Here is a 19334-nt window from a genome sequence, read left to right on the forward strand (position 1 = left end):
GCTTGCTTGCTTGCTTTCACAATAAAATACTAGAATAGTAAAGCTTAAATTAGAAAGGATCTCAGAGGCCACCTACTCCAACCTTGTTATTTTAGAGAGCAGAAAACTGTAGATGAGAAATACCAAATGACTTGTCCACATTCATAAAGAGAGTATGAGGGGTAGGGTTTGAACTCAGGGAATCTGACTTGAATCTGTTTGAATCTATATTCCTTTTATGATATTGTGTCAAGTTCTCTTAATTGAAGATGCTAAGTTTGATAGAATATTTCCAAATGCTAGGCACATAGCACTCAGTCTTCAATCTTATCCAAAACAGACCAGTGAAAGTACTGGTCATGTAGCTCTAGAAGTAAAGTAGTATTTATGACCAAAGTGTTTCACAAATTATGAATTGCAAATTTTCAGGCTTATGTAGTATAAAATATTTTCTGAAGAGGCAGACAACAGTGTACACTACCATATATGCCTACCCATATTATTCATGATATGAATAAAAAAATTAATTCAAATCAAAGATACTGAAAATTGAATTAACACAGAAACACAATGATTTAGAATTCCAAATAGAAACAAAAGAAAACTGAGATTCAAAAAGGTGAAAAGGCTACTTTGTGGTAGAGCACAGGGTTCTGTTTGCCTCTACTTACCTACACTACAGCATTGTCTCAATTGAAAAGAATGCTTTTAATTTGTTGGTATTTATTTAAGACTAGTAGTGTTAACCATGTATCATAGTATTAATCCTGATGACTTATAGAGGAAGATGAAATTACACAATTAAAATTATGGTTATGCACAAAAGAAAACCGAGTATCTGTTCTCAGAGAGCAGAGAAAGAAAAAGAATTTTGGGAACTAAATATTATGGACAAATTGTGGGTTTTCCACTATAGCCCTAAATTAAAATATCAAAGTCACCAGCAGAAATAACTAGAGAGTGCTCAATCCCAGAATATAATAATTTGTCAAAGTACCAGAAAACTCATAAATTTAGGGTTTTGGATAAAACTGGGGTTATTCACAATTAAGATCTACAAATGATTGCAAAAATTAATGGCAAGAAAGCAAGATGTTGGTTCCAAGTATGTTAAAGAGGACTTCTGGGCTCTAGGATCAGGGCTATAGCATACTCATTCTTCATGAGAAGAGTATGGTTTACTTTGAAAATACAATTTATTGGAAAACTTATTTGCAAAGGGTTATTTATTAGTAAAATTCAAGGTGGAGGGGGTGGGGGGAGTTCCTCACCTTATTATTGCTCTAAACTTTGTCCCAAAACAATAAAGATTTGAGATTTATGGTGACAGATGAATCATTCCTCAAATTCAAAAGAAATGAAAGATCACCAGTTTTGCTATTACTACTACACCTGCCTAACAAATCATGAATTTTACCAATTTTTTGATAACAGAGAATAAGGTGGAACAAATAAATGGTAGAAGATGAACATTTGAGGGAAAGCAAACATATTCTATAATCGCAAATCATTATAGTTAATCTTCTTCTTCTTATTTATACCCCTAGTTCTTTCAAGCTTTTAGTAGTCTAACATTTATACATTTATGCATAAACTAAAATTTTGCCTTGTTTTTATTGGTTACTGTATAATTACATATTAAACATCTATATTTCGATATCTTTCTAAAACATAATTATTGTTCAGTTCTGCAAACATATATTGTATCTAGGATATACTGCAACATATCCAACATATATAGGACTGCTTGCCATCTAGGGGAGGGGGTGGAGGGAGGGAGGGGAAAAATCGGAACAGAAACGAGTGCAAGGGATAATGTTGTAAAAAAAATTACCCTGGCATGGATTCTGCCAATATAAAGTAATTATTAAATAAAAATTAAAAAAAAAGAATTAGTTAGAAAGAAAAAAAATAAAAAAAACATAATTATTGACAGTTCTATCACTAATAAGATATACTCTTCTATTATACTTATATTTAATTTTGTTATAGAGTTTATCTTTTTCTTCACTGATTTCTTTACAGATACCCCATTTAAGAAAAACTGTTCAAAATTTTTATATGTAGTTAATATGATAAAATATAATTCTAGATTTTTGATGAATAGAACTTCACTTTATTTCCTTAAATGCCTGTCATAAAAATTTCATGTATGTAGCTAGAGATCTATTATTTTACAAATTAATAAAACAAGAAAAATTGAGGATCAATTTTCACCTCACTGCTAATTTAAAATATTTTGTTGGAAAAGTACATTTTTAGGCAGTAGTAAGATGTACTTAAAATTAAACACTGCTTTTTCTGCTATTGTGAGTTCTCATTTCATCTATAAGGGAAAGGGTTACATAGTTAAAAATGTTTCATCACTCTTTCAAGTAAGAAAGTCATCTGAGATTTGTGCTTTCATCACCAAGAAGGATCACCAGAATATCCATACTATCTTTCTCACATGATAATGGATAAGTTGATCTGGAAAAAATCTTATAAATACGAGATGAATTTATGATTGCAAGTCTATGTCATTAATTTTTCAAATGGCCCAGATAGCAGGATAAAGTTCCAGAAACTGCTCTCTCTTCTGGAGTTTAACTGCCTTACTCAGGAAGTTGTAAATTTTCCAAGGGTCAAGTTGGAAGTAAGTGGGCAAATATGAAATTATCTGCAGAAAATGTAGGATAATATACATTACCTTTCAAAAATGCTCCTCTGTTTCCTGGTCCCTTTAATTCTTATGACTTTTTCATTTTCCTTAGTTTGTGTTAAGAAAAAGTTTTATGAACACTGAAAACATTTGAAAACATTTAAAATGCATTTCCAAAAGTTGGATAAGCGATTTACAGTTCCTCCCAAAAATGTTGTTCTGCTGTTTGATCTTTCTTTCTATATTCCATCAAAAATAATATGCCTTATTTATTTTCCCCACATTTAAGAATAAGAAACAAAAAATATTACTAAATATAATATCTTTAAAGTGTTAAAGAATTTTCATATGATTGGGTTAAATATATTTAGAATAATATAGAAATCAGAAAATTGAGAATGTAGCCTAATTTTTTTTTTTATAAAGCAGATAATAGTAACACAAACACTATTTATCCAGTTTCATGGTAGTAGATTTACAAGGTTTATAATAATTTACCAACAATTAACTACTTCCTATCCCTTTAAAATATAAAATAGAAATAGAAAAAAATAGAGAAGATATGAATTTCAAGATTGTTGGTCATTATTTTTTAAATTATTCATTTGAATTGGTGAGTTCTACCTTTTTTGTCCAAAGAAGATGCTTTCGAAACAAATTCAGAAACAACAGTAGCTTTCTCTGAACAGCTGATTTGGGGTGTACAGGGTTTATTACGCTCCATATGTTTTTCAATCTGTTTGACATAAACATCTCTAAAATAGAAAATAAAACATAATAGGTCTACATCAATCAAGATAAAAATCATATGCAGGAAGTTTTTGTGTATCTAAATCTTAATCAAGATTATCACCAAATTTTTTTATTGCATTGATGGTCTGTAGGAAAAAAAACTAATCATTCAATGCAGATGTAATACACTTATCTTCAGAATCACAGTATTATAAAATTGTAGTATTAGGTCATTAATTCTATTCTTTCTATTTTGCCAATTAAATAGCAGCATCCCATAAAGGTTACACTTGTCCAAGGTCATACAAGGGGTGAGAGGTATGATCTGTCCCCAGATCTCCTGACTCCAAATTGAGCATCCTGCAAACTCTCTGTGAATTCTAATATTGAACATTAATGTTTATGATTTTTTTGTTGGTTAGCATTCATGTGAAGGCATCTAAGACATAATGTCATTTTCCCTAAAACTAACTTTAGGTCTCTTACAAATGAGAGGGGTCAGCAAGAGATTAAAATAGAAACAAAAAACAAAAGATCTACTGTCTCTATAAATGTGCATTGTTATTATAATTATTATTAAATTATATAATTTTGCGATGATGAAATACTAAAACTGATATAAAACATTGGACAATCTTAAGAAAACTACAAAAATGGCAGCTATTTTCATTCTTCTGAAAATTCTAATCTGATTATGTGACTCTACCTTGTGTCTTTTCTCTTGCTCACTTTCTACTGAATTTTGATAACCTAAGTTTGCCATTTGATCAAATTCTTCTTAGTACCCTTAAGTATGAAACAGGTAGAGGTCTGTCTGCTAGAGGTTGCCCATTTTCCTGAAGCATGTGGCAGTTCTCAAAATAACTGGCATTCACCAGGGTGTTTTCCAGACAATCATTATAATACGCAACTATGAAAGCCAGATTCACTCTCAATTTCATGGAGGAAAAAAATCTTTTAGATGCACTTATATTAAGACAATTAGAATTATGTTAGCACTTACAGAGGATAATTGTTGATCTTAGCATACTCCTCAGCTGTGTATCCCATTGGATCTTTGATAGTGTGATCAACATTATATTCAAGAAGAAGACTGACCATTTCTGTGGATTGCATACCAGCAGCAATCATAAGGGTTGTTCTAGAATAACAAAGAAATAATGTGTCTTTTAAAAATGTAATAGTAACATTTAATCATATTTTTCTGGATATACTTCAATAGCCAGATATCTCATATTCATTAGCATTAGTACATATGTGGAACACAAACACACAGTAATTTTTGGAAGTACTTTGATTGTTCAAGAAGCATTGAAAACCACAAAGAAAGGTAGAAAATAAGGGATTTTCTTGTCCCCTTTTAATTTTAGTAAGGACTGTAAAATTGAAGGGTATATAAGAGAAAAAAAGAGATCATGTCAATGTTTCTTGTGTGAAACAATTAAGGACTTTCAGCTGGTTTACTGGCCTTAAAAATAAAGTAAAGGTCCTTTAAAAATGATTAGAAATAATCTTAGCAACCCCATTCAATTCCTACTCCAATGTCCCATTATACTGCAGAAGTGACCATTGGTTGCCTAAAGCAAAACCAGAACAAGCTATTTTATGTTTTAACAAACTTTTCAAAGTCTCCAAACATGAACTTTCTTGTGTAAATACAAAATACTGTAAGTTAAGAAGAATTAATCATCAAAAAGCTAGCACCAATTCATTTGGAGAAGACCATTAATTCCCAAAGGCAGATTAAGATTCAGGTTGGTTAGGAGCTGCAAAAGTAAAAGGAATATCCATTTTGATGAAAACACAAATTTTCTAAAGTACTGTGCTTATTGTATGATGCTGGATGCTGGATGATACATGGGCTTTTTGTCTCAGGTACAATGGAAGCAATATCAGTAATATCATGGGAAGGTTTGTTTGCTATCCTTTGACTACTTAGTGATAAGTGATAAACAGCTTGATTCTGTTGAAGGTTCAGTTGGTGTAAAGAGAATCCTCACTGGGGAAATCATAAGATTGTTTTTAAGATATTATTTTCAAGTATTAACAAGGTCTTTCTAGCAGGTAGAGATGTTCACTCATTTTAAACCTTTTTCTCTGATCCTAATTCTACAATATCAGAAGGAACCATGAAGCATGTTTTGGTAAGAATTAGAGAATTATGACAGGTAGTGAAATTGATGGAATCATAAACTCTGGTATCAGTTAATGTTATCATATATCTAAAAAGATTAGGATTTTTTTTCATAAGTTAACATTCAGTCAAGGCAATCAAGATAATGAAGTAAACAGTAAAGAATCTTGAAAGAAACATAACAGAAAAATAGGGAAAAGAAATAAGGGCTATAATAATATTGAAAATGTTGGATAAAAAAGCCAACAGGTTGGAAAAGAAAGCACAGAAACTGATTGAAGAAAACAACTCCTTAAGAAATAAAATTACCAAAATGGAAAAACAAAAACAAAAACAAAAACAATTCTTTAAAAAATAAAAGTCAGTTAAAAATGAAAAAAAAAAGTCTTCATTAAACTACAAAAATTCCTTTAAAAGTCAACTGGTCAAACGCAAAATTAAGAAATAATGCTAACTGAAGAAAAGAAGGCACAAAAATTTGGAATTGGACTAATGTAAGTGAATGACTCAGTGATATATCAGGAATCAAGAAAGAAATAAAGAGAAAGAAAGAGAGAGAGAGAGAAAGGAGGGGGAAGAAAGGAAGGAAGGAAGGAAGGAAGAAAGGAAGGAAGGAAGGAAAGAAAGAAGAAAGGAAGGAAGGAACAAAGAAAAGAAAAGAAAATAGAAGAAAACATAAAATTCCTCAGTGGAAAAAAGATACAGGAGAGGCAATCTAAAAATTACCAGACTACTTGAAAGACATGATTTTTTTTTTTAAAGAAGCTGGATAAGATCTTTCAAAAAATCATGGAAGAAAACTGCTTTTATACCGTAGAACTAGTAAAATAAATCATTGGAAAAATCCACTGAGCGATTGGAGCCAAGATGGAAGAAAGGACATATGCTTCATTCTGAGCTCCCTTCTATCCTCACTACTGATTACCAAATTCAGCTTCTGTAATAGTGCCTGACTGGCAGAATCCATGAATATTGAGAGTGCAACAAATTACCAGCTGAAGATAACTTGGAAGATCGCCTGAAAAGGCCTGTCTTGCTCTTGGGCAGGAGGAGGCAAGTGCAGACACTGGAGGCAGAACGCGGAGGCTAGCACACGCTCAGCAGACCAGGGGTGGGGTGCAGTCTCCATGGGTGGAGAATTTTCAGGGAGAACTCTACCAGAGGCTGACTGCTCTGCTTTGTTTACAAAGCAGTAGATCAGCAGAGAAGTTACACAAACGCCAAAGGGGAGTGTACCCAAAACGCCAGAGTTTAACAGGACCTGGCCACACCCACCCAGAACCAGGACTCAGCACTAGCGGAGTGCAGTTGCATAGCCGCATTGTGCAGCAAAGGGCTCTGCCCAGGACAGTGACACTTCCACAGGGCAGCCACTCTCTATATAGCTATAAATTCATTTATATCCTTTGACCTAACAATACCACTACCAGCTATGAATACAAAGAGAGATTTTTTTTTTTAAGTAAAAGGACTTATAAGTACAAAAATATTTGTAGGAACTCTTTTGTCAGGAGAAAAAATGAAAATCAAGGAGAAGCCCACCAATGGGGAATGGCTGAATAAATTATGGTATGTGATTGTCATGGAATATTATTTTTTGTAAAATGTTGGGCTTAGAAAAAACTGGAAAGCCCTCCATGAATTCAAGCAAAGTGAAAGGAAGTGTATACAAATTAATAGCAATATTTTGAGATGACCTATTTTAAATGACTGCTATTCTCAGCAGTTATTTCTTCTTTTCTCCCTCTTCCTTTCTATCTCTCTCTTTCTGCTTTTCTCTCTCACCTTCTCTCTGTCCCTCCCTGTCTTTCTCTCTCACCTCTCCATCCCTATATGTCTTTCTTTCTTTTTAATTTTATTTTTCTTGAAGGCTTTTTTCTTTTTTATGATGGAAAATCTATGTTTTCTTTCTCAACATGATTTTGATGAAAATGTATGCATAACTTCACATGTGATTTCTTAAAGGGAGCTGTGGGAAGACTCCAAGGAGAGAATCTGGAGCTCAAACCTTTAGAAAACAAATGTAAAAAATTGTTTGAAATGTAACTGGAGAATAATTATAAATAAATGAAATTTTTTTAAAAAGAGATTATAGGAATTTATCACCAGGATAATACAAAATGACTAAGTGGTATTAATACCAGAATTACAAAGCTGACTCACTATCAGAAAAACTTCAACATTATTGACTATTTCAACAACTAACAGAAATTATATGATTATCTCAACAGACAAAGAAAAAAGGCATTTGACAAAATGCATGCCCATTCCTATAAAAACAACAAGAGAGCATAGAAATAAATTGTCCTTAAAATGATAAATGCCATCTATTGAAAACTATCATCAAGCATTATATAGAATGGAAAAAAGTAAGAAACATTCCCAATAAGATTAGAGGTGATATGAAGTTGCCCCTTTTCACTACTACTATTTAATATTGTACTAGAAATGTTAGTTTTATCATAGGGGAACAAAAAGAAATTGAAGGAATTAAAGTAGGTGATGAGAAAACAAAACTCGCACTCTTTGCAAATGATGTACTAGCAAGAATTAACAACTTTAGCAAAATTGTAGGATATAAAATAAATCCACATAAAAGAGAATGATAGCGATGAGATAATATACCAAAATGTATGAGATGCAGCCAAAATAGTATTTAGGATAAAATCTGCTTCCCTAAATTCTTACATAAGGGAAATACAAAAAGAACAGATCAATGAATTGGGCATGAAACTGAAAACAAATACAAAATATATCAAAACAAAACAAAACCAAAAATCCTAGTAAGATAATGAATTTAAAAATCCCCAACTGAGTTCCAAATTGAAAATCCTCACAATCAAATGTGAGTTTCAAAATATTTAAATAAAACAAAAACATATAAGGGGAGTATAGACTAATAAATCTAACAGCTGCTTTAATGAAAAAAGGATACAAGTCATTAGTTAATTTGATTTAAAAAAAAAAAAAACTTCATGTCCATTATCAAAAAAACAAAAAAAAGTAAAATTATCACCCAATGAAGATATTAAAACAATCATTAGGAAATAGTTTGCCCAATTCTCTGCCAGTAAATCTTACCATATGAGAAAAATCAATGAATATTTAAGAAAATATACATTACTGAGATTAATAAATCAGGAAATTGGATGTCTGATTAAATAACTATTTTAGAAGAAGAAATTTAACAAGCCATTATTCAACCCCTTAAGAAAAATAACCCACAGTGCCAGATGGGTTCACTCTGGAACTCTAATAAACATTCAACGAAAACGTAACTCTAATACTATATAAATAATTTGGGAAAATAGACAAAGAAAGAGTTTTACTATTCCTTTTTATGGCACCAGTATGGTACTATACCTAAATCAGTAAGGCCTAGACAGAGAAAGAAAATTATAGATTATTTTCCCAAAGGAATGGTGATGCAAAAACTTCAATTCAAATATAAGAACAAGGAGATTGCAGCAATGTATGACAAGGATTAGACACTATGGCTAGGTCGACTTTATACCAGGAATGCAAGTTTGGATCAATATTAGGGAAAATATCAATAGAATTGTCTATATCAAAAACAAAAGCAACAGAAATCATATGATTATCTCAAAAGATGCTTTAAAAAGTTTCTCATAAAATACAGCACCCATTCATATTAAAAGCACTAGAGAGAATAAAAACAGCTGACATTCTTTAAAATGATAATGAGCATCTATGTAAAAACATCAACAAACAATATCTGTAATGGAGATCATCTCAAAAACTTCCCAGTAAAATCAGGGGTGAAACCAGGATGTCCATTGTCACCACTATTTTTTGACATAGTACTACAAATGTTAGCTACAGCAATAAAAGAAGAAAAATAGAAGAAATTAGAGCAGGCAATAAGGAAACAAAATGATCACTCTTTGCAGATTATGCATAATTGTATACTTAGAGAAACCTAAATCAACTAAAACTCTATATGAAATAATTAACAACTTTGGTAGAGTTGCAGATAAACCCACATGAATCATTTGCATTTCTTTACATGATCAACAAAGCCCAGAAGCAAGAGGTAGAAAGAAAAATTCTATTGCAAATAACTATAAACAATATAAAATTTTGGGAGTCTACTGACAAAACAAACCCAGGAACTGACTGAGTACAATTACAAAACATTTTTGACACAAAAAATATTATATTGGCAGGTTTTACCCATGAGCAATTAATATTATTGTTCATGGGTAGGACCGGGCAATATAAATAAAAATGATCATTTTACCTACATTAATTTACTTCTTCAGTTCCATAGAAACCAACTATCAAAAAAATCATTTGATAGAGCTAGGAAAAACAAACAAAACAAAAACAAAAATCCTCTGCTAGAACAAAACATCAAGAATATCAAGGGCATAAACGAAAAGAAAATATCAAAGAAAGTAACCAGTAGGATGTTCTGTACAGAGTCCAAATAGAATAGATTGTATATGATGGAAAAGATTTCCAAACGCTTCTCTTTGGGACAACATATTACTGTGTCAAACCTTTGAACATGAAAAAGGCCCATATTTAGTATAAAAAGATTGATCAAAGAATCCATATTGAAAAAGTAAAATTTCCAGATTCCATGTAGTTTGCTGAACAGCTCCAACTAGTTGGTATAACTATATTTTTGTAGATGTATTTATACATATAGATTATTGGGAAAAGGAGATCTAATAGGATCTCATTTGAAAAACTGCACAACACTACCACAAAAGCTTATTTTATAAACACCAATATTTTTCAGGAACAATATTTGACCACAGTAGATTTTTTAAAATCTAAAACACAAACACATGATCTTTTACGAATCAAAATTGTAGAGAATCCCAAAAATCCATGGATGTATATATATATATATATATTATATATATATATATATATATATATATATATATATATATATACACACATACATCCATGGATCTATATCCATATATATATATATATATATATATATATATATATATATATATATATATATATAGTGAATGTAAGTAGGTGATTTTGATGACTTTGATGGCGTAAGTGATGGTAAAGAAAAAAATAAAAAGAAAAAGAGGTAGGCTAATCTTGTATTGAAAAGGAAAGCTTGCACTGCTTCTCAAGTATTAAAAGAAACAAGGAACGATTCAGTGTGTTTCCTGGATCCTTTATGACAAAAGTCCTATGGGATGAGATTGGATGGAAGGATGAATATCTGAATCAGTGGCAAGAATACTCATAATGATAAGATCAAGGGTCCATCAAAGTATTTTATCATATAATTACTTTATTTGAATTTATCAATGTGCATATTTTTAAGAGAAATTGAAACATGGAACAGAAAATATATGCTACAATCCTCATGGGTGATATTAAGATTCTTAGAGAATCAACTGGATTATGAAAGTTCAAAACTTCTATGGGATAATCTCAACTAATTCAAAATCAATAAAGAAAACTGAAAATAATAATCACCAATAAACAATGGTTAATGTGCCCACATGAACTGTTTTTTTTTTCTCTTGAAGAGTCATAAATAGGGACTTTTCCTTTTCATAGATAATATGTGCTTTTTTTCACTCCTTGGCAATGATATTCAATTTTAACTATTGATGTTCACTAAGTGTTCCAAGATTTAAGTTGTTTTTATTCTTCTAGAAATGTTGTTTTTATATTTTAAAACTTTTATTACTGTACCTTTTAGAGCCATCTAAGGCATTAACATTTGCTCCATTCTTTAGGAGAAATTCTGCCATATTACAGTTCTGTCCTCTAACTGCAAAAAAAAGTGGTGTAAGGCCTTCCTGCAAAGTTACAAGAAAGATGTTGTTATATTAAGTAAGCATTCTATATTTACTGTAATTCAATTTATGACATTATATGAATTTGCTAAGGATATGATAAGAAAGCATGGAACAATGGAAGATTGGAGTGAGAAGACTAGAGCATAAATCTTATTTCTATTAGTTAATGCCTATGTCATCACAAAGCAAATTATTTTAGCTCTCTGAGCCATAAGTTTCCTTATATGTAAAATGATAAAATGAAATTAGATATCTTTTGGATATTTTCTAGTTATTAATATGTAATTAGAAGATAAAAATTCAGAATTTATAAAAGACAGTTCATATAATTTCATGAGTATCATCCTTTCTTGCCAGATTATTGTCCAACTTATTTCCAAACTTATTTCCTCAAAACTCTATTAAGGTAAAACTATATCCTGGCTGGGTTTGAAGTGGACTAGCTTTTTTTACCCATTCTCCTCAGATACAAACAAACTCAACAACAACAATAACAGCAGCAAGAAAAACAAATTAAAAAAAAAATCTTGCCCTGAGTAAGTTAAACCTGGAAGAAAATCATTCACCTAGTATTTTCCTTCTCTTACCACCCTCCTAATACATTCTTTGTTTTTCCTCTCCCAAGTGGCAATGACAAAGAATTAAGCCTTTACTTAAAAAATCAGGAGTCTTTCAGCAGTTCTAGAAGGAAAAATGTGTAGTCATTAGGATAAGGAAAACATGTATTTAATTTTTTCCTGTGAAAATTCTGTCTCTGGGTAGTTAGATTTAGCAGGAACAAATTTCAAAAGGTTTTTCCTAAAAAAAAATATGGCATTTCTTCATGACAAATTCCCATTGCAAAGTTCTGAATGTAGAAAAGCATTGTAGATAATGTTTGGTAGTACTACTGCATTCTGGGGAGCAGACCTAATATATCATGCAAAGAAGATCCTGGGGAGATGGATGTGATAGAATAGTCAGCAAACTAGTAACAAAGTCAGTGAGACCTAGATTCAGGGCCTTCAGCTGACACTCATATGCTGACTGGGTGACCCTGCAGTATTCCAGGACTCTCTCTAACATTGGGTTTCTTAACTTTTTCTTTGTCATAGACTCTCTTTTTAGAATGTTTTTAAATGCCTAAAATACATAGAAAATAAATAAAACCAATTACATTGAAATAAGCATAAAAGCAATGTATTCTTTTCAAAGTTGATGAATCCCAGTGGAAGAATCCATACTGTAAGATTAAAACATAGAGCAAGTGCTGAGCTAAATTAGTGAAGGGAATTTCCTTCTTAGGAGTTCCACTATGAATGAAACCTGTTCCAGTGTCATGGGTACTCTCCCCACCTTCCTCATCCATCCATCCTATATTAGAAAATTCTGAAGACTAATAAACTTTGACTGCAGAATAACTTTAAATTATTTTCATTAAAAATGCTTTCATAAATAAATGAATTATAAAATATGTACATTGTACATTATTTTTTAGCTCTTAATCTATTATACAAGATTGTTAGTTTCTACCTTGTTTTTTGCTTCAATATCAGCTTTATAGTGAAGCAGTTTTGCTGCTAGGCCTATTCCCAGAAAAAAGGAAACATAGTGAAGAGCATTGTTGCTGCCATCCCCAATATTAGGGTCTGCACCATGTTGAAGCAAGATAGTTGCACACTCCTCCTCTTCACACTGTATTGCCTGTCAGCATAATATATACAAAAAAATAATAATGTGATGTAAAATGGAATATATTCAAACATAATTCATGATATTTAAATAAGATATTTACTAACTTTTCTTAATCAAAGACAGAAATCCAAATCCATTTCAATGAACAGCATAGTTAACTAATGTGTACCTTCATGAAAGGTGTTCGACCGTCTCTGTCCAACAAATTCAGGTCACATTTTCTCTCTATTAAGAGAGACACAACATCTGGATGTCCATTAGCACAGGCCAGATGGAGACATGTTCTATAGAGATGAGAGCAATATGATTGTTTGATAATATACTACAGCAATCAATATTGTACCATTGTTAGGATAATTTTTAATTGATCAATTACATTAATAATGCATTATTCTTATGCCTAAATTGTAAATAATCTCCAAAATAAATGGCCATAATGTCACCTAAATACATACAAAATACACCTTAACTCTCATTGCTGGATAGGATACACAAAATATCGCTAAAGCGGGAGAAATATATCTAGCAGGTAGATGTAGATTTCACTACAGTTTAGCAAGGAACTTTACTTAGGTTCTGACCTGGACTGCTTCACCTCTCCTGAGGTAATTTCCTGGCTCCTTGTACTTTGGGATTACCCATACTAAAGCCAAATAGAGCAGAGACCCTACTGGCATGGCCCACTGTGACCCACAACTCATGAATTCAAGAGATCTGCCAGCCTCAGCTTCCCTGTAACTGGGAGTATAGGTGGGCTTCACCCTGCCTGCTAGTTAAGTCTAATAACTTTTTCCACTAAGCTATCCATCCATAACTACAAAATATTTAGTGAAGCAGTTGCCTCATCAAAATTCCTTATACATTTACGTATTGTATCTTTGTACTAGCACATGTACACACGTGTGCATTCTCTACCAACACTCACGGAAATGCAGCACTGTACAGTTAAAGTGGCTCTAGGTCGCCACAGGCTATTCCAGCAAGGTAACCATTTTGGCACTTCTGCCATGGTGGAAAGGGTTTGCAGTAAGAGCCTGGTATGTCTGTTGTCCATGGAACAACCTAACTTAAGATCATAAAGCTTTTACCAGGTTGGTCAAAGGAGGATGAATTTTTTATTGATATATTTCAAAGTACATCTTTGTTGTTTAGTCATATCTCCTCATGTTGAGTTTTCTTGCTTCTAGTAGTTTTGCCATTTCCTTGTCCAGCTCATTTTACATATAAGGAAACTGAGGCAAACAAGATTGATAGTCTTGCCCAAAGTCACACAGCTAGTATCTGATACCAGATTTGAACTCCACAAAGATGAATCTTCCTGACTCCAAGCCCAGCATTCTATCCATTGAAAAAACTCCTGCTGATCGCTGACCAAGTTATACAGAGGTTGTGTTATGTGTTGGTCGAGGACATATCCATAACAATGAAATCATGTATTACTGAAGTAACGGATGTTCATATAAATTTTCATTTTTTCTTGTTTTTCAGAACTCCCTTTTTGCCTTTTCCTTCTGGCCTTCTTCCAGAGTGTCCAAGGAAGCCAGAAGGGAAGAGATTTCTTCCTTCCCCATCCTGCCAGCTGCAGTGGTGACATGCTTGGATGTATCTTGATAAGAAGGAAAACTAGCATCTATTATGTGTCTACTATGTTCCAGAGACTGTGTTCAGCATTTTACAAATATTGCATCATTTGATCTTTGGGAAAAACTTGTTATCATCCTCATACTTGAGGACACTGAAGAAACTGATAAACAAATTTACTTAGGGTCACGTAATTAGAATGAATCCAGGTCTTTCTAGTAATTAGTATTTAGCAATAATACAAATTCTTAAGTATTAATGAAATAAAACAGAAAAACAACACAAGACATTTGCATTTCTTAAAACATTAACTGCTAGTGATTTTCAAGTTTATTTAGAAAAGGGGGAGATGAAATGAAGCCTTTTATTATTGAGAACATGAAGGGAACTTTAAAAAAAATTGAGATTTGTTAATTCAGTTTACACTATTAATTTTATCTTTCTTAATCCAGATGTACTCCTTGTTTTACTCAAAAAAGGGATAAGCAAAATTAAAGGAAGACAGGATAAAAGAATGATATTCCAGGGAAGGAGTTGGCAGAAAGGGGAATGGAATTTTTAAAAGGTGTTTCTATTTGTGAAATTGCTTAAGTAATGAGGAATGAGTAGTGAAAGGAAGGAAGCAGCAAAAAATTCTCATAATAGAGGAAAACAGGATGAAAAAGAAAGTTGCTTGGTAAACCATCATGCTAACTAAGTGGCACCAGGTTGAGAGGGCAATTTGATTGGTGTGCATTTTAGGGGAGAATATAACCATAAAAGTAGAGGGAAGAGGGGAAGAATCTGAGACAGTTTTCAATTAATTAACAAGCAGCTGATGGTTAGAAATTCAATGTTCTTCATTTTGAGTGTGTCTCCACATTAAGTATAGTCAAACTTCAAACTGGTGGTTAATTAAATAGTGACATTTCTGTTTTGGTTCATTTGGCATGGGTTCTCTGATCACTACTGAACACATTTAAAAGTATCTCAACCTTGAAAAAGCGACTAACATTTACTTTGAATTGTCTTACTATGTGGCAATAGGATTTTCATTTTTCTTTCATTTTAGAAAAAAAACATTTTAAACCAAGAGTTACTTACAATCATTTCCATGATCATTACTATATTTAAATAAATTTTAATAACCACATCAAAAAACTATGTATACACAGACTTATTTAATCTATTTATATATTCTGAAATTAATTCAACTGCAAATCCATTAGAAAAAGGTCAGTAAGGATAGAAAGTCAATTATGAAGGTCTTTGGCTTCAGTCATTTCAGGGAGCCAATACCTCTGTTGCTTTAATCTGTGGGGCTGTTCTCACTTATCCACTTATCCTACTGTGGCTTTGTAAATGTTAAGCCAAGTACATCGATGTATGGCTGTATGTGCAGAAGTACTATGTCAATCCCTTTATTTCTTGGCTTTTAGGATAAGGAAAAATATTAAGAAAAACATCAAAATATAGCCTTTTTAAATTTTGGAAGCTAATGAATGATTGATATTGGAAATCACATGAAAAAATAAGTTTAAATCAGGACAAGACTCCACTGTTTCTAAGAATACATTTAATTACTTGCATATTTTCACCAATTAAGAAACAATATAAAAATCAGTTTGGACAAGTGAATAATGTACTTCCCACCAGCAAATTTCCAGACAGGATTCCACAGATTTTCATATTTAATAAACAAAAAAGTCCTTTGAAAATACATATGGAATTTTACTTCCCTATGTACATTTTTTTGTGACTCATGGTAAAAGATTTTCTTGCATATATTGTTTCATAAAATCAAGAAAAAACAGAAAAGTATCCTGGAAGTTTGCAAGACCTATTAGGTCTTACATCTTACATACACTGGCTATATAGGACCTCGGCAAATCAGTTAACCTCTTACTGACCAACACAATTTTCTAAAATTTAAAGTTGTAGAGAAGATACTGACCTGAAGAGAAGATACTGATCTGTAGTAAGGGAATTCCCTCTTATCAATAAAAATACCTAAATAAGTCTACGTCCATGAGAAACTCTTAAACTTTTTGTTGGACAGCTATATGAGGTATACTGAGAGAGTAATGAAGCTGATTCTATAAGCTAAACGTGAAAAAAAATTTGCATTAGTCATAACTTCATCCTTGTTTTTTTCACCTGTCTTTATATGGAAATCATGTTCAAAATATTAACTTTAAAATATAGATTAAAAAACCTATTTTCAAAAAATTAGGATTGGACTTCTGGCCAAGATGGCAGAGAGGAGGGACATAGCTGTGTAAGCTCTGCGTTTTCTCTCAGAATCCATTCATTACAAGCCTCTGAATTAATGCTTGACTGAAAAAAAAAACCCCACAAATAGTTACCAAGAGAAGACATCCTTGAAATTCAACAGGAAAGGTCTGTTTTAGCTCGAGGGCGGGGATGGTTTTAGATCGGGCACCGGCTGAGGGCAGGCAGCTCACAGTCGAGCAGACCGGAGGGGGGTAGGGTGTGATCTCAGCCGTCTCGGAGGGGAGAGCTTTGCTACAGGATTGGATACTTTGCCCTGGCAGCAAGTCAGTAGCCCAGCAGAGAAGCTAAAAACATGGGGGAGCAGGGGGGGAGGGAAGAATACAACCCCAAACAGCTGGAGTCTTTTGGGACCTGGCCACCCCTCCCCCACAGTGTCTCAGCACGCTCTAGGAATCTCAGAGCACAGGCACAGCACAGTAGGGCTAGTGCCTCGCTGCTGCCCCTGCAGTCTGTAGAGGAAGCTCGGTAACACCACCCAGCCCCTCCCCCCAAAAAAGCAGACTCCATTTAGGAGTATTCCTCAGCACAGATGAATCTCATAGAAGAAATTAAAAAGATTCTCACAAGAGAGCTGGAAGAAAAATGGGAAAAGGAGATAGAAGCTTGGCAAAAGAGTCTGGAGAAGTCATCCCACTTACTTAAAGCCAGAGTGGATAAAGAAATCAAATCCTTGAAAAATAGGATTAGTGAACTGGAAACAGAAAATAGCTCTCTAAAAAACAAAATTGGTGAAATGGAAAAAAATTCCATAGAACAAAAGAACTCAATTGGACAATTAGAAAAAAGATATTTAAAAAGTGAGTAAAAAAATACTTCATTGAAAATCAGAATCGAAAAAATGAAATTGAATGACTTGAGGAGACAAGAATCATCAATCAAGCAAATCCAAAAAAAAAAAAAAAAATCAAACAATGGAAAAGAATGTGAAATACCTTCTTGGGAAAACAACAGACCTGGAAAATAGATCCAGGAGAGACAATCTGAGAATTACTGGACTCCCAGAAAAGTATGATGAAAAAAAGACCCTGGACACTATTTTCCAGGAAATTATCAAAGAGAACTGCCCAGAAATCATAGAAACAGAGGGTAAAATAGACATTGAAAGAATTCATCGATCACCTACTGAAAGGGATCCTAAAATCAAAACACCAAGAAATATAGTGGCCAAATGCCAGAACCCTCAGACAAAGATAAAAATACTGCAGGCGGCTAGAAAAACACAATTCAAGTATCAAGGAGCCACAATAAGGATCACCCAGGATCTAGCAGCATCCACATTAAAGGATCGAAGGGCCTGGAATATGATATTCCAAAAGGCTAAGGAACTTGGTATTCAACCAAAAATAACTTACTCAGCTAGAATGAGCATCTTTTTCCAGGGAAGAAGATGGAGATTCAACAAAGTAAGCAAATTTCACCTGTTTTTGATGAAAAAGCCAGAACTTAACAAAAAGTTTGATCTACAAATATAGAACTCAAGAGAAATCTAAAAAGGTAAAGATTAATCTTGGGAACTATATTTTGGCTATAAAGATGTATAAAGAATACATGTATACCTTGTTCTAGAAACTAGATGTGGAAAGGACATTGTACCAGAAAAAGGGTAAAGTGGGGGGACTACATCTCATGAAGAGGCAAAGGAAACCTATTATATCTGAGAGAAAGAATGGAGGGGGATGAATATAGTGGGTATCTTACTGCCTTCACAATTGACTTTAAGAGAAAAATTTTAGACATATTCAATTTATGGTGAAACTTCTCCCACTTCATTGAAAATCAGAATCGAAAAAATGAAATTGAATGACTTGAGGAGACAAGAATCATCAATCAAGCAAATCCAAAAAAAAAAAAATCAAACAATGGAAAAGAATGTGAAATACCTTCTTGGGAAAACAACAGACCTGGAAAATAGATCCAGGAGAGACAATCTGAGAATTACTGGACTCCCAGAAAAGTATGATGAAAAAAAGACCCTGGACACTATTTTCCAGGAAATTATCAAAGAGAACTGCCCAGAAATCATAGAAACAGAGGGTAAAATAGACATTGAAAGAATTCATCGATCACCTACTGAAAGGGATCCTAAAATCAAAACACCAAGAAATATAGTGGCCAAATGCCAGAACCCTCAGACAAAGATAAAAATACTGCAGGCGGCTAGAAAAACACAATTCAAGTATCAAGGAGCCACAATAAGGATCACCCAGGATCTAGCAGCATCCACATTAAAGGATCGAAGGGCCTGGAATATGATATTCCAAAAGGCTAAGGAACTTGGTATTCAACCAAAAATAACTTACTCAGCTAGAATGAGCATCTTTTTCCAGGGAAGAAGATGGAGATTCAACAAAGTAAGCAAATTTCACCTGTTTTTGATGAAAAAGCCAGAACTTAACAAAAAGTTTGATCTACAAATATAGAACTCAAGAGAAATCTAAAAAGGTAAAGATTAATCTTGGGAACTATATTTTGGCTATAAAGATGTATAAAGAATACATGTATACCTTGT

At 32.9% G+C, this 19334-nt stretch overlaps 1 protein-coding gene across 1 annotated transcript in view; it reads right to left on the reverse strand.

The window, feature by feature from the left end:
- Positions 1–2264: 2264 nt before the first annotated feature.
- The window catches only part of LOC127538748 (ankyrin repeat domain-containing protein 7-like), a 110487-nt gene continuing 93417 nt past the window's right edge, over positions 2265–19334 (reverse strand). The window contains exons 4-7 of the mRNA XM_051962493.1: positions 11190–11296; positions 4356–4493; positions 3245–3375; positions 2265–2305 (exon numbers count right to left, since the gene is read on the reverse strand). Coding sequence (XP_051818453.1) covers positions 2265–2305; positions 3245–3375; positions 4356–4493; positions 11190–11296 — 417 coding nt within the window. The remainder of the gene's footprint in view (positions 2306–3244; positions 3376–4355; positions 4494–11189; positions 11297–19334) is intronic.

The sequence above is a fragment of the Antechinus flavipes genome, chromosome 5, assembly GCF_016432865.1.
Source record: "Antechinus flavipes isolate AdamAnt ecotype Samford, QLD, Australia chromosome 5, AdamAnt_v2, whole genome shotgun sequence".
NCBI lineage: Eukaryota > Metazoa > Chordata > Mammalia > Dasyuromorphia > Dasyuridae > Antechinus > Antechinus flavipes.